This window comes from Humulus lupulus, chromosome 6 (assembly GCF_963169125.1).
Source record: "Humulus lupulus chromosome 6, drHumLupu1.1, whole genome shotgun sequence".
NCBI classification, from domain to species: Eukaryota; Viridiplantae; Streptophyta; class Magnoliopsida; order Rosales; family Cannabaceae; genus Humulus; species Humulus lupulus.
In genome coordinates this window covers 22,308,206-22,322,798 of record NC_084798.1, presented here as the reverse complement: position 1 = coordinate 22,322,798, position 14,593 = coordinate 22,308,206, and the positions used below count along the sequence as shown (strand labels likewise).

At 39.2% G+C, this 14,593-nt stretch overlaps 2 protein-coding genes across 2 annotated transcripts; one reads left to right on the top strand and one right to left on the bottom strand.

Moving 5' to 3' along the window:
- Window positions 1-9,227: 9,227 nt before the first annotated feature.
- Window positions 9,228-9,705, bottom strand: LOC133781873 (auxin-responsive protein SAUR21-like). Its single transcript, XM_062220981.1, has one exon. It carries the CDS (start codon window positions 9,613-9,615, stop codon window positions 9,313-9,315), a length of 303 nt encoding a protein of 100 aa, XP_062076965.1. The 5' UTR covers window positions 9,616-9,705; the 3' UTR covers window positions 9,228-9,312.
- Window positions 9,706-10,936: 1,231 nt separating this feature from the next.
- Window positions 10,937-11,490, top strand: LOC133781876 (auxin-induced protein 15A-like). Its single transcript, XM_062220984.1, has one exon. It carries the CDS (start codon window positions 11,042-11,044, stop codon window positions 11,318-11,320), a length of 279 nt encoding a protein of 92 aa, XP_062076968.1. The 5' UTR covers window positions 10,937-11,041; the 3' UTR covers window positions 11,321-11,490.
- The last annotated feature ends 3,103 nt before the right edge of the window (window positions 11,491-14,593 follow it).

Below are 14,593 nucleotides of genomic sequence, written 5' to 3'. Positions count from 1 at the left end.
ATGGTTCGATAGTAGGCTCGATAAGGTAGTTTGAACAGTTCGATGATGGATCGATTATGGCTCGATATGAGCTCGACATGAGCTCGGTAGGATATGTTGTATTATATTACAAGGGCTCGATAGGTTCGATAATGGTTCGATATGAGACTAGACTGTAGCTCGATGGTTATTTATCTAGACAGACAGATTTTTCATAGCTCGATAGGTTCGATAATGGTTCGATATGAGACTAGACTGTAGCTCGATGGTTATTTATCTAGACAGACAGATTTTTCTTAGCTCGATAGGCTCGATTCTGGCTCGATAGGCTCGATGCTGGCTCGATAGGCTCGATAAATTTAGGTTGTTGATATTTCTCGATGGAACTCGATAGTTTTTCGATAGTGCTCGATAGGGTATGTTTCAGCTCGATGATAGCTCGATAGAGATCGATAGAGCTCGATGACAACTTATTTCAGTGTTTTTTTGAAATTTTTTTTATTCTGTTTTCTTACAAAATTTTTTTCATGTGTTGTTACAGATGCCTAAGTTGCTTGTTCCGTTCAGTGATCACTTTCCTGGTCGAGTGACATATCGGGGTAGTAGTACTTTAAATCACATCAAGACCAGGTTTTTGGAGCTCGGGCTGCTTGAAAGGGCTAAGGAATCCCCTTTTAAGCAATTCTTTTTGGCTTCGGAGTTTAATTTCTCCGGAGTCTTGGTGCATCAACTGTTGCTGAGGAAAATCGCCAGCAACAACGAAGATGAGGTGCATTTTTTCTTGGGGTCGAAGTCTTGTAGATTCGGCATGGGAGAGTTTGCCCTGGTGACGGGGTTGGATTTCAGTGCCTTCCCGTCACCAGAAGAGTTGGAAGGGCGTAATCTCAGCGATCGGTTGATAAAGGAGTATTTCAACGATGCTGAGAAAGTAAAGCTGTCACAGGTGGACCATGCTTTCAAGACTTGTACGGTTGTGGAAGATGTGTACAAGCTTGGTCTATGTCTGTTTGTTGAGGGGGTTCTGAATGCCATTGAGGGAAAACTGCACATTTGGCGAGATATTCTAAAAATTGTTGAGAATGTAGAGTACTTCTTCAGCTATCCATGGGGGAAGTACTCTTATAGGAGGCTATTGCATTCTTGTAAGAAGGACATGGTGAAGCAAAAGGCCAACTATGATGCCAAGAAGGATACCAAGGTGCAGCAAGAGTCCAAATACAGTATGTATGGTTATGCCCCCGCCTTACAGTACTGGGCATATGAGGCTATCCAACAGCTTGCGGTGGAGCTTGTTGTGAGCTCGGGAAACATGTTCCCGAGGATGCTTAGCTGGTCGCATCGGAAGAACAAGGATTTCACCAAGTCCGTCATCGCACCGATATTATTGAAGAAGAATGTAAGTTATGTTGTTTTTTTTTTATCTATATGCTTATATTTTATCATTATTTGAGTTAACCAAATGTTTTATGTTGTTTGCAGTTAATTGTTCTTCCGATGTTGAAGCCTCGGCCAACAGAAAAAGACTATTACTTGTCTTTGACTGAGGGAGATCTTCCCCTTTATCCTGGGCTTGGCCAGGATCCCTCGGAGACTGATGAGGAGGAGGATGCGACTTTTGAGAAAATGGCAGAGAAAGTTTCTCAGGCTGCCGAGGCAGCCAAGATATTTGTTGATGCTGCCCCGGGGGAGGAGGTTGCAGGTCCCACCCCTCCTATTCCCCCAGCCTCAGCCCCAGCCTCAACCTGTGCCCCAACATCAGCCCCAGCCTCAGTGTCAGCCCCAACACCAACCCCACCACCAGCCTCAGCCTCAGCCCCTGAGCTGGCCGACTTGATTGAGCGGTTGGACAGAGTCGAGGGTCGACAGGAGACCCTCTTGAAGAACCAGTCAGTGATCTTGGACGTACTCAGTCAGATCCTGACATTTGTTAAGGAGAAACCGAGGGGGTCCAATGAAGATTCAGAGTCAGAGTCATTGGATCTTCCGCTAGACTATGTTGATGATCCAACGACGCCCCCTACCATCATTGTGACACCAGATGCTGAGACTCCGGGAGTCGTTATTGTCAACCCTGAGGATGTTGCTGGGGTTCAGTTTCAGAGGGCTAGACGCCAAAGACGCAAGCCAGATTGGTTTGAGGACTATACGGATCCCACGAGGAAAAGACCTCGTACTGCTGCAGCTGCACCAACAGACGAGGCTACACAAGAGGCTACACATGTGCTGGACCCTCTCAAGAAGCCAGATCCCAAACATTATAGGACAATGTGCAAGTGGCTTCTTGGAGACATGCCCAACAAGACCCCGCGGGATGTAAAGACTGGGAGTCACGGTCCAGCATGGTTTCTGACGTTGAAGACACCCCAGTCGTGGCTCAATGATGGGGTAAGCAATTTATACCTAATTATGGACTGTTTTCAATTTTACATGTTTTATTTTTACTGACTCGATGTGAGCTCGATAGGAGTTCGATAGTAGTTCGACATGGATGTTAAAATAGGGGTTGTTCTTTACTATTTCAGAGTGGCTCGATGTGAGCTCGATATTAGTTCGATAGGGATGTTAAAAGCTCGATGTGAGTTCGATATGAGTTCGATAGTGAAAATTCCCTTAACAAAGTGGCTCGATGTGAGCTCGATGGAGCTCGATAGGGAGTTCGATAGGGATGTTAAAATAGGTTGTCTTTACTATTTCATGATGGCTCGATGTGAGCTCGATAGGTAGTTCGATAGGGATGTTAAAGTAGGTTATTTTTATTGTTTCATACTGGCTCGATGTGAGCTCGATAGTAGTTCGACATGGATGTTAAAATAGGGGTTGTTCTTTACTGTTTCAGAGTGGCTCGATGTGAGCTCGATGGAGCTCGATAGGTAGTTCGATAGGGATGTTAAAATAGATTGTTTTTTTTTACTGTTTTAGAGTGGCTCGATGTGAGCTCGATATTAGTTCGATAGTAGTTCGATAGGGATGTTAAAAGCTCAATGTGAGTTCGATATGAGTTCGATAGTGAAAATTCCCTTAACAAAGTGGCTCGATGTGAGCTCGATGGAGCTCGATATGGAGTTCGATAGGGATGTTAAAATAGGTTGTCTTTACTATTTCATGATGGCTCGATAGGTAGTTCGATAGGGATGTTAAAGTAGGTTATTTTTACTATTTCAGACTGGCTCGATGTGAGCTCGATAGTAGTTCGATGGTAGTTCGATAGGGATGTTAAAGTAGTTTGTTTTTTTACTGTTTCATACTGGCTCGATATGAGCTCGATATGAGTTCGATGTGAGCTCGATGGAGCTCGACATCAGCATTTTATGATGGTTTTTGCTAATTTTTTTATCGTACTCTCTTTTGCAGCATATTGATGCGGCAAAACACATGCTTCGTATGCGTCGCAAGTATTTTCCCAATATATATCGACAGAATGCAGTTGTGATGAACAGTTATTTCTCACAAGTGATACCTGCCCGATATGATCAGTTCAAGAAAACAGCCGACAAAACAAAGTATTATTGGGATGCTGACATTATGTCCATGTTGACCGGCATCGAGCAGCAGTTTCTGGCATCTTGGGGAGGAGTTGAGGATGTATATTGGTGCCAGAACTATGGACAACAACATTGGTTTGCCATTGAGGCTTCCATTTCTAGTTGGACTCTGACTGTTTACGATTCAGACAACTCGGTGATTAGTGACGCAAAGCTTGAGGATATTATGAGTCCATGGTGCTTTATGCTACCTTCTCTGTTAATGCAGAGTAAACTGTTTACTGATAGCTTGATGTTGAAGATTCCATCAGCAGGAAATAGGCCGCATCAGTTCACATTGCGTCGCAAACAGAAACACGAGCTCCCTCAGTCAAAGAGAAGGTAACAAACATCATCTTCATACTAATTTTGTTTCTAACTAAATTTATAGTAATGTGCACTTAATATATATTTTTTTTTTTACAGTGGGGATTGTGGTGTGTATGCTATCAAGTATATTGAGCATCTAATGGTCGGTCTTCCATTGGAAGCTATCTGCGATGAAAATATGGAGGTGTTCAGGAACAAGTGGACCACAGACTTGTGGTATCAAAATTTGTTACCTTGATGATTGTATATATACAGGGTCTTTACATGTACAGTTTGTTGTTCACATTTTTTTATAATTTTCATGGGCTGTTATCGAGCTAATATCAAGCTATATCGAACTGTTATTGAATTATCAAAATTTGTTACCTTCATAAAAAGAGTTTATTAATACAACAAGTTCAAATGGGAAAAAGGAGTTTAAAGCCTAGCTTTGCCATAAACATAACTTTTAAGAAAAATCAAATAAAAAGAGTTTATTAATACAACAAGTTCAAATGGGAAAAAAAAGTTTAAAGCCTAGCTTTGCATGTAGCCCTGTTGTGGCCAAGACCACCACACATGCTACACTTGCGATGACTGGGAATGATTTCTCCATTCGATGGAGTGCGGTTTGTCTTCCTTCTTCCCACCTTATTCTTCTTCCGTCGACCAACTGGTTGTTTTTCAACGGGAACCCCAACTTGCATTTTCTCTATGTTCTCGGGAACTTCCCAATCATCCTCATTGCCAGTTGGGTAAATTGTTTCTTTGTAAGACTCCCTCCACATCTCAGTAGTGTAATATGGTGAACACAGTGAGTAAATGTTGACATTGCGCAACATGGCCGCAGCCACACCATGAACACAAGGGTAACCCATTATTTGAAACTGACCACAAGAGCATGATTTGGTCATCAAATTCACCTCACCATCACCTTCTGGGTCTACCACATGAAATTCAAATTGTCCAAGAGGATGGACTTTCAAGTACCTTGCATCATCCGCAATGCCTGAGACATCTTTCTCATATGTTGTTGCTAATTTCGATGTGCACTTCTCTACCTCCTCACGACGCGCGGCAAACCATGACTGAATTGTGAAACGAATGAATTCCACAAAAGTAGTGACTGGGAAGGTTCTTGCGTCTCTGGTTTTGTTGTTGAAACTTTCAGCGTAGTTGCTTGTCATTACATTGTATCGATTCCCAGGAAAGTATACACGAGTCCACTTATCGAAGCCAATACCCTCGAGATATTGAGCTATGGCAGGATCCATTTGCTTTATATTATTGAAGAACCTGTGAAATTTTGACTTCCGAAATGCATATGCCGCATTATACATCTCCTTGTGACAGTGATCGGTCTTGAACTTAGCGATTACATTCATACTTATGTGATGGTAGCATGCGCCGTGGTAGGCATCAGGGAAGACCAACTCAAGAGCATGAATAATGCTAGCATGCCTGTCTGAAACAAAAGACAGATTATCAACAACTCCAATGGCTTCCTTCAATTTCATCATGAAATACTTCCAAGAAGCATGATTCTCACTGTCAACAATCGCGAATGCAATTGGATAAATGTGGTTATTCGCATCCAATGCGACAGCACACAACATGTGGCCACCGTACCTTGACTTTAAGAAAGTGCCGTCCACACATATAACAGGACGACATGATGTAAATCCCCTTCTACAAACTCCGAGTGAGAAGAAACAGTAAAGAAAGCGACCGTCATCTGTGACAAAATCAGTAATTGTACCTGGATTCTTTTGCTGCAGCATGTACAGGTAAGAAGGTAACTTGGAGTACGATTCTTCAGGTGTCCCCCTAACATAACCGAGTGCCTTCTCTCTGCATCTCCAAGCCTTAATATAACTCATATCGATCCCAAAATTATTCTTCATATCCTCCTTTATGCTGTTTGGTGGATAGCTAGTGCCATCAGTAGCATATTTGTTCTTGATAAGGTGCCCAATGACAGAAGGTGCTGCTTGACGGTGGTCTTTTTGTCGCAATTCTAGTGAGAAAGTATGTACACTATTATAAACAGTGATCTCAAACATCTCTGATCGCGCTACTTTTTTCCCTCTTATTCTCCAACCACAATCAGGATCCTTGCAGGTGATATACAACACATCAGTACCAGACTTCTTAACCATAAACTCAAAATTATTCTTCATTGCAAAGAGAGCCGCTTTGGTTTTCAATTCCATCTTGTTCTCAAATGTCTTCCCAAGATGTAATTCCCCCAACGCTATACCGGATGAGGGTGATTCAGAACGACTACAAGCTATGATATCTTCTTTTGTAAACATGGGAGCACTCCATTTTCTGTGATCTTCTGTTGAACATATTGAAATGTTCCCTGTATAGTTATATTCTGTTCCACCATGACGACTAGAGCTGGTGCCAGGTGTTCGGCGTCCTTGACTTGGTGGGTTCGTCCGTGCAATATGACGTATTGGTTGTTCTTGTGCTTCTTCTACTTGCAAATGTTCAGCTAATAGATCATCATCCACCGAATTGTCTCCTAATTCCTCATTGTGTTCGGCTACCAGATCGCCATTCACATAGGGGTTGTACTCATACTGGTTGTCCCTCAGGTCACCAATAGGAAATCCTAAAGTACTGGCTGCTCCCTCAGGTCCGGGAGTGGAATATGGGTCTCCAATGACAATCTTTTTAACAGGAGTGACACACAAGGCCAACCTTTCTTTAGATGTTACTCCTATGAATGCACGGACACCAAGATCACTTTCAACATGAACGGGTGTAAACGGTTGGTCGCCACAAGTGTAAGGAACCTCCAATTTCAACTCATACATCTGTTTATCAACTTTAAGTTCCTTGTGCAATATGTCAAGAAGTTGCAAGTACGTTACAGTATCCTCCATCGGTATCACCGTGCATTGAGGGTCCTTGAAAATCCACTTATTCCCTTGTAATTCCCAAACACCATTGTAGGATACAAAAACGTAGACAATAGAGCCTGTGTTGGAAAAAAAAACATTAACATTGTCAGGAAAATTGTCATTTTTCCAGAAATGCAATAAAAAATAACATTATCGAGCTTTATCGAGCTATTATCGAGTTGGAATCGAGCTACCATTTCTCAAAACAGAACACAAACCTAACCAAACCCTCCATCGAACCCCTATCGAGCTATTATCGAGTTATCATCGAGCTACCATTTCTCAAAACAGAACATAAACCTAACCAAACCCTCCATCGAACCCATATCGAGCTATTATCGAGTTAGCATCGAGCTATCATTTCTCAAAACCGACCATAAAACACAACCAAACCCTCAATCGAACCCTATCGAGCTCATATCGAGCTACTATCGAGCTCACATATTATAGATCCATTCGACCCCTTATCGAACCCTTATCGAGTTTCCATCGAGCACTAAACCGAACCTATCGAGCTATTATTGAGCTAAACATCGAGCTACATCGAGCTCTTACAAAGACCTTCTTCTACATACCATCGAACCGTTATCGAACCGTTATCGAGCTTCTATCGAGCAAAAAAATTGCAGAAAACCCAGAAAAACACAGATCGCGGAATCTCTCAAAAAATCCCGAAAAATACACCAATATAGGCTCAGATCTGTTCAAAATAGCCAAAAAAAATGTAAACAAATAATACCCAACACAAAATGTAAAATCTCATTACCCATGGTTTTTCTCCTCCAAAAACTCTCAAAATAGATGTTGCCTTTGATATTAACGAATTCACAGAAACAATGGAGATAACTAACAATGATTTTGACAAGAAAATTATACAAAACTATAGGTTTTATGGAGATTTCGTGAGAATTAGAGAGAGAGAGGGAGGAGAGTGGAAGAGAAGGTTTTGTGAATTTTTGATATAATGGGAGGGGTATTTTGGGTATGGGAGGAAAGTTTAGCATTAATTTGAAAAAATTATTAATGTTGGGATTTTTTGGTAATATTAGGTATTATTAGAGATAAAAAGTGAAATTTCCCTTTTACAATAATATAGTTATTTCTAAAAATTAATTAAAATCTGTAAAAAATAAAGAAAGTTGACAAATCTAGAAAAAGTGGGATTCCTGTATAAACATTTTCCCCATAATATACACTAAAATTGTCGATACCCCTCCTGGTCTTCTTGAAGTCGCCATGGACATCTCCTTCCGATGATTTCTTCATCTTTCGTCAAGCTCCGACCTCGGCCCCATTGTCTCTCTCCGCATCGGCTCCCGCCCCGCCGTCTTCATCGCCGACCATCACCTTGCCCACCAAGCCCTCATCCACAACGGCGCCATATTCACCGACCGCCCTTCCGCTCTCCCCACCACTAAAATCTTCAACAGCAACCAGCACAACAGCAGCTCCGCTAGGTACGGCCCAACCTGGCGCCTCCTCCGCCGCAACATCACTTCCGAGATCCTCCACCCTTCGCCGGTCAAGTCTTATTCTCGCGCTCGCAAATGGGTTCTCGATATCGTCTCGAATCCGATGCTCAAAGCGCCGCCATTGGTGTTCGCGTAATAGATCACTTCCAGTACGTCGTGTACGCCGTTGGTACCGGATGAGGGTTGAAGGCGGCAGCGGCTCCACACTTGTAGTAGGTGGGAGCAGTGATGGTAGTGGTGATTGTAGAGGGAGATGGGTTTTGAGGGGATTCGTAACAGTGTTGATGATCATGGTTTTCCATGGCAGAGAGAGCTTAGCTTAGCTTTGGTTGGCAGTGAGAGAGGAGAATAGAATGAGCAAAAAGGAGGGAGCAAGAGTGTGTTTATGTGTGTCCGTAGAGATGGAGAGATGAGTCAACCCAAAATATAAAAGTGGACTTGGACTTGTAAGACTAAGCCATGGCTTGGGCTCCATGGGGTTAAGTGGACTGGGTTTGTACACGCAACCGGCCACGTAAGCGTTTTTAACGCTGTTAGGGGTTAAGTAGTGACGGAGACACAGTTTTTGTGGGTTTGGGTATATTCACCGCAAAAAATAAAGATTGAGTGTAAAAGCGGAACAATGTATAAACATTGGGTATTTTCGCCGGTAATAACCCTATATTCTATCACTAAGACACCTTGTTCACTCTTCAATATATTTGAAAGGCGTATCAGGGTTCTGAAAGGGCTCTATGATCAACAAAGGAAAAATAACATTTGGATTTTGCAGAACTCTGTATCAGGAAAAGTAGTAACACTTGTTCACTTCTTCAATATAAACAATTATAAATATAGTTACTTGATTTGTTTTATAATATTCTGTTAGTCTTCGCAACAACAGATATTATTTGATAGAAAATGGCAGTAAGCAAAACAGAATGAAGTAAGTATGAGATAGACATAAATCTTTCCAAAGATCCCAGTTTAATTTTTAATGAAAGGAGAACAAGTAGACTCAAATGAGCAATTGCTATATACAAATTTGGCAAGTATAGTAAAAAAGTATCCTTTATAGGGTCAAAGTATAGGATCTACAAAATTGTTTATGCTAAACTATATTAGTTCTATGATTTACAATCAATTCAACTGGGAAGTGAGATCAATGAAGATATCATCTCTGCAGGGAATTGTGAGTCCGCCCATCGGATGATCATATCCGAATTCTTCTTCAGCCATGTTTAGCAATTCTTGAAATGCAGGCTCGTTTAGGTAGGAAAGAGGTACTACATAACGCTTCTTTTGCTCCTCTCCAACATACACTGCAAAGTAGCCTTTTGGAATGGTTTTGGAGCTCAAAGCAGCTTCTTTGATGCCTGAAAGTGATCTTTGAAGAGCCTTCTTACCCTTAACAAGACCAAGCAATCCAAATGCCATGCTCATCTTCCTATGTATTTTATTGAGAGAGAATGTTTTGAGTTCACAACAATATTTTATTGCAGAGAAAGTGAGGACTTAGATGACTTAGCTATGTGGTTATGCACCCTTTATAAATATATGAATGGACTCTTGTTACGAGTAGTAACTTGTTGTGTGGGGTTCTTTCAGAGACAAGCATATGAAATGTCTCGTGAGTTTGGCTTCAATTGTGATTTATATGGCCATTATTTGTTTGAGAAAAACATGTTGGGACTCCACTGGTTTCATTTATGTTGTGCTGTTATCACTACTTGATAAGAAAAAGACTTGTAACTTCTAGGCACTGAAAAATGAACAAGAGAAAATTCATATAGATAAGAATAATCAAAACATTAAAAGAGACCTGTTTAAATAGAAAAAAAGAACTGAGAAGAAATAAATATAGTTTTGCTGAAACAAAACTATTTAATTTCAATTATTGCACGACCTGGTTAAAATCCTAAAATGCAAACCCAAGAACCCCACTTGTAATTTAAATAAAATTTAATTACTGCAGAAAGACTTTTTTTCATTAGAAAACTAGGTTGAAACTTATGTAGCCATCTTTTTATTTCTTATGTTTTCTGTTGAAGAAAAAGTTGCACTATATAACTCAATTTGTATCTTCTAGACAGTACCCTGCAAAGAAGAGAAAGGCTATAAATATAATACAAATAGTAATCTTCTTTGTCATCATCAGGTTATTGGGCAATGACAGCAGAGTTGATAATGACAAGTTTTTTAATGCAGAAACCAGCAGTCAGTGGAGAATCATATCATGAAGATTAGAAATCAAACGTAACGTTGCATATTTTGAATCGAAATATGTGGCCCCTTGCAGTAGGGGACATGTCTTGGACATTTTATTACACAATTTGTGTTCAGAATTGGTTGAAATATCTATGCATTAGATAGAGAGTTCAATCATAACAACAGAAATAATGAACAAAAATGTACCTCAGCATGTTCTGTGATTCTAGTGAAGCTTGTACATCCTGCAAGTTACATCTGTACTCTTTTTTTATTTAATTTTTAAAAATAATATTTGAGTTGGCCAAATCAGAAAATGACTGTTGGGCCTGGTGCTGTTCTATTTTCTTTTCAACAAGCTGGATATGAAGGCTTTTGGCCACACAACTATGTGAACATAAAACATAAGCATTGATGAGTAGGATGGCAATAGCACATGCGATTTCTTAAGGACTAGTCCGTTCAATAGACCCCATCTAGATATATCCCATCAAGGGTCTTTTAAGGGTCTTGAAAGTGTATATATACACACAAGATTGGGTTCACTAACACATCACATTTTCACATTCTCAAGTATTCAGCTTTCCTTGCAAACCCTTTGAGATCTCTTTTATTTCTTCACCTTTTCTTCTTTCTTCTTCCTTTAGAGACAATCACAAGAATGGGTTTTCGGTTTCCAAGTGTAGTTCATGCTAAGAAGCTGATCCAGAGACCCTTTTCAAGTTCAAAAGATGTTCCAAAAGGGTATTTGGCTGTTTATGTTGGGGAAAACAGAATGAAGAGATTTGTGATCCCTTTATCATATTTGAACCAGCCATCATTCCAAGACTTGCTCAGTCAAGCTGAAGAAGAATTCAGATTCGATCATCCAATGGGAGCTCTTACAATTCCATGCAGAGAAGATGCCTTCATCGATCTTATTTCTCGCTTGAATGCCTAGTGATTAGCATACACACTCATTATTGACAATCTCTAATAGAAATGATTGTTACAATTTTGTAAGGCAAACAATGCCAATACATGTATATACTTTTCCTTGGGGATCAACAAAAAAGCTGTCCCTGAGATTAAGATAGATGAATACCATTCCAAAACTTTACCTACTTTGAATTTGTTGATCTTGACACTGAATTATTCTCATTTACACTTATATTTTATATGACTAGCTTCAAACTAACCAAATTGTTGCAAAATTCTTGCTTCCATTTATAGTTTAGTTTAATCAAAGACTACATGTATGAGGATGAGTAAGAAACTATCACTCATGAGTGTAAATGGAGTCCAATGAATTGTTTCTTTGATTAAGCTAATTTTTTGGCTACAATTACCTTGTAGAAAGAAACTTATCATATAGGAAACATAATAATAACTTTGTTGCGAAAATTAAGGCTACGCAAGTATACGTAATCGCTTTTGTAGTTTATTCCGGTAAGACTGATATCGTTCCCACGGAGACTGATTTATCAATTACCAAATAATTAATTTTTAGTTTCTATTTGACTAATGAAAACTAGATTTGTGAATTTTTTAAAACAAGAAAATAGAAATAAATAAAAACTGCAGAAATCAAATAATAACAAAAACACAAGGATTAAATTCACTGTAAAATAATTAGGAATCCTAATCTTCTATACTATCCACTCTATTATTCTTTAATTCACTTACTACTGAAACTCTTCTCACTAAAATGATAGGCATGCAAAAGTGTTAACTATTCGAATTAAGAAATAGAAAACTCGACCTAATGTGAATTCCCTATATTTCTATGGTCAATTCAAACAATAGGAAGCAATGAATACAACCATAAATCACATAAACCAATTTGATACTCTCGTTCTAAATTGAAATCTATGTCTATTCAATTTTAGCATATTCAAATCTCACTTTTCAGATTTTGATTCAAATTCACAATTCATATGTAAAAGATGATCAATCAATTACATACACAATAAACACAAACTGAATAGATTTCAGATGAAGAAGAAATAGATAAATGCATTAATTCATAATAGAGTTTCAAGAGAGTCAATTAGAAAACCTAAGCAGAAATTTAGTTCATGTTTATCATTAAGAAATCCATAAACATGAAATTAACATAAACTAAAAGAAAAAGAAAAGAACTCTAGATGATCAATCCAATCTTCATCCAAAGCCTCCTTAGCCTCAATATTCAGAAGAAAGATTCAAAAGTCAAAAGTCCCCTCCTTGAGCTCTGTCCTACATATTTATAGGCTCAATGGGGGTTATATGGGTCAATGGGCTTTAACTATCCTTAATATCCGTGTATCAAGGTAATAAAGAGGAAATAATCAACGTAGTTATTATAAGATAACAATCTTTTAAGGAAATAAACCGAAGCCTACGACCAGCTTGGTCGCATCTAATTGTGAGGTTTGACGAAGCAACGGGTAGCTGGTCGATAATCGAACAACACCCCTTTGTTTCGACTCTACCACGTGTCAACCACGTATGAGAAATCCTTGCCACGTCATCAACATTCGTTTTTGGGTAAACAATCATCATAACCTATATCACACAAGAAGACAATTCTTGCTACCGTGGATGTAGGCAATAATCATACATATATTGCTGAACCACGTAAATGTGTGTTGTTTATATATTTATTTATTTTATTTATTCGTCCTAAGCACATATCATCAATAGTTTATTATATTGTTTATATTATTATTAAATGTTTAGCTAGAACCCCTAAACATTTTGGCGACTCCGTTGGGGAGATTATTAATCTACTTGTATCTAAATCAAGGTAGGGTATTCAAGTTTGTTCTCTTGTTTGAATTCAAATGTCTTCCTCTATGGACATCCGTGAGCAGGAAACTCAGAATCAATTAGAGTTACGAAATGACAACAACACCAACAATACTAATGCAACGAATGCAGACAACGTTGTGCTGGCAAGACTCGAAAAACTTCAGAGGGCTCAAGATGCTATGATTCAATTATGAAGTACCTTTTACCACAAACACACCAAGTAGCTATTGCTGACATAATTGGCCTACCAGATGAGCGCGAGACAAATGGGTCTCCAGTGAGGCATATAAACGTTTGAACAGCGTATCCAGACAACACCCGACAATGCAAGAGGCAATAGAACATTTGAAATTGCTGAAAGAATTGGTGAAGAGACACGATCTATCTCTGAATTCGTTACAAAGGATGAGCTAATCGGCCTTCTTAAGAATGAAAGAGGTAAAGCATCATCGATAGTAACTTCAATTGATTTTCATCCACTGCACCCTATGGAAGTAGCGGTGAAACCATATCCGCAGGGCTACATGAGCCCAACATTTAAAAAATATAATGGAAAATTTGGCAATGCCAAAGAACATGTTATTCAATACATTGATGATCTAGGGCTCTATGCACATGATTTCGAACTAAGGATCTGAGAATTTGCAAAGTCTCTCACTGATCGGGCCTATTCTTGGTATGCGAGCCTACCACTAGGGAGTATACGAAGTTGGGATGATTTAGTCTCTCAATTTTGTGCTAAATTCTTTATGATTGAAGATAAATGGAGTATAGCTAATCTCTCAGGAGAAAGACAAAACATAGGAGAAAGACTTATTGAATATGTGCAAAAATTCCGAGAAAAGGCCCTTGATTGTGCCGTAACTATGCCCGAAAAAGATCTGGTTAAGATGTGCATCAAAGGAATGCTTGATGAGTACCGTTTGCATATTGAGAATCATGATATCTATTATTTTGCAGAACTTATTGCCAAGTCAAGAAATACTAAAGCCACTATATCTCGCCTTGCCAAACCAACAAACACCAACGATCAAGCACATCATTCATGGAAGGGAGCAAAGTGCAGTGTTGACATAGCACTAGCTCAAGGAAGACAAGATTTTGAGGCACGCAAAAGAACCAGGCAAAATAATAAACTGCCAGAATTTCCTTGCAACAAAGAAAGAGTTTGCAGTTTGTTAGAATTATGGATTCGAGATGGGGAAGTAACCTTGTCGTTCATTGCAAATTTGCCTACACTAGAAGAAAAACAACATGACTTATATTGTCATTATCATCGAAAAATTAATAATCCAACAATGAGATGTTATACTCTTAGAAAGATCATCCATGAGCGACTAGAAAAAGGGGAAATCATCATAGATCCAAATATAGTGGAACAAAGACCATTTCCCCAACACCAAAATGGAGGAACTATTATGACATGTGTAATGCCCCTGAT

What these genes read in the sequence shown, in the direction of transcription:
- LOC133781876 (XM_062220984.1), top strand. Translation starts at nt 11,042, where the DNA reads ATGGGTTTTCGGTTTCCAAGTGTAGTTCATGCTAAGAAGCTGATCCAG.
- LOC133781873 (XM_062220981.1), bottom strand. Translation starts at nt 9,615, where the DNA reads ATGAGCATGGCATTTGGATTGCTTGGTCTTGTTAAGGGTAAGAAGGCT.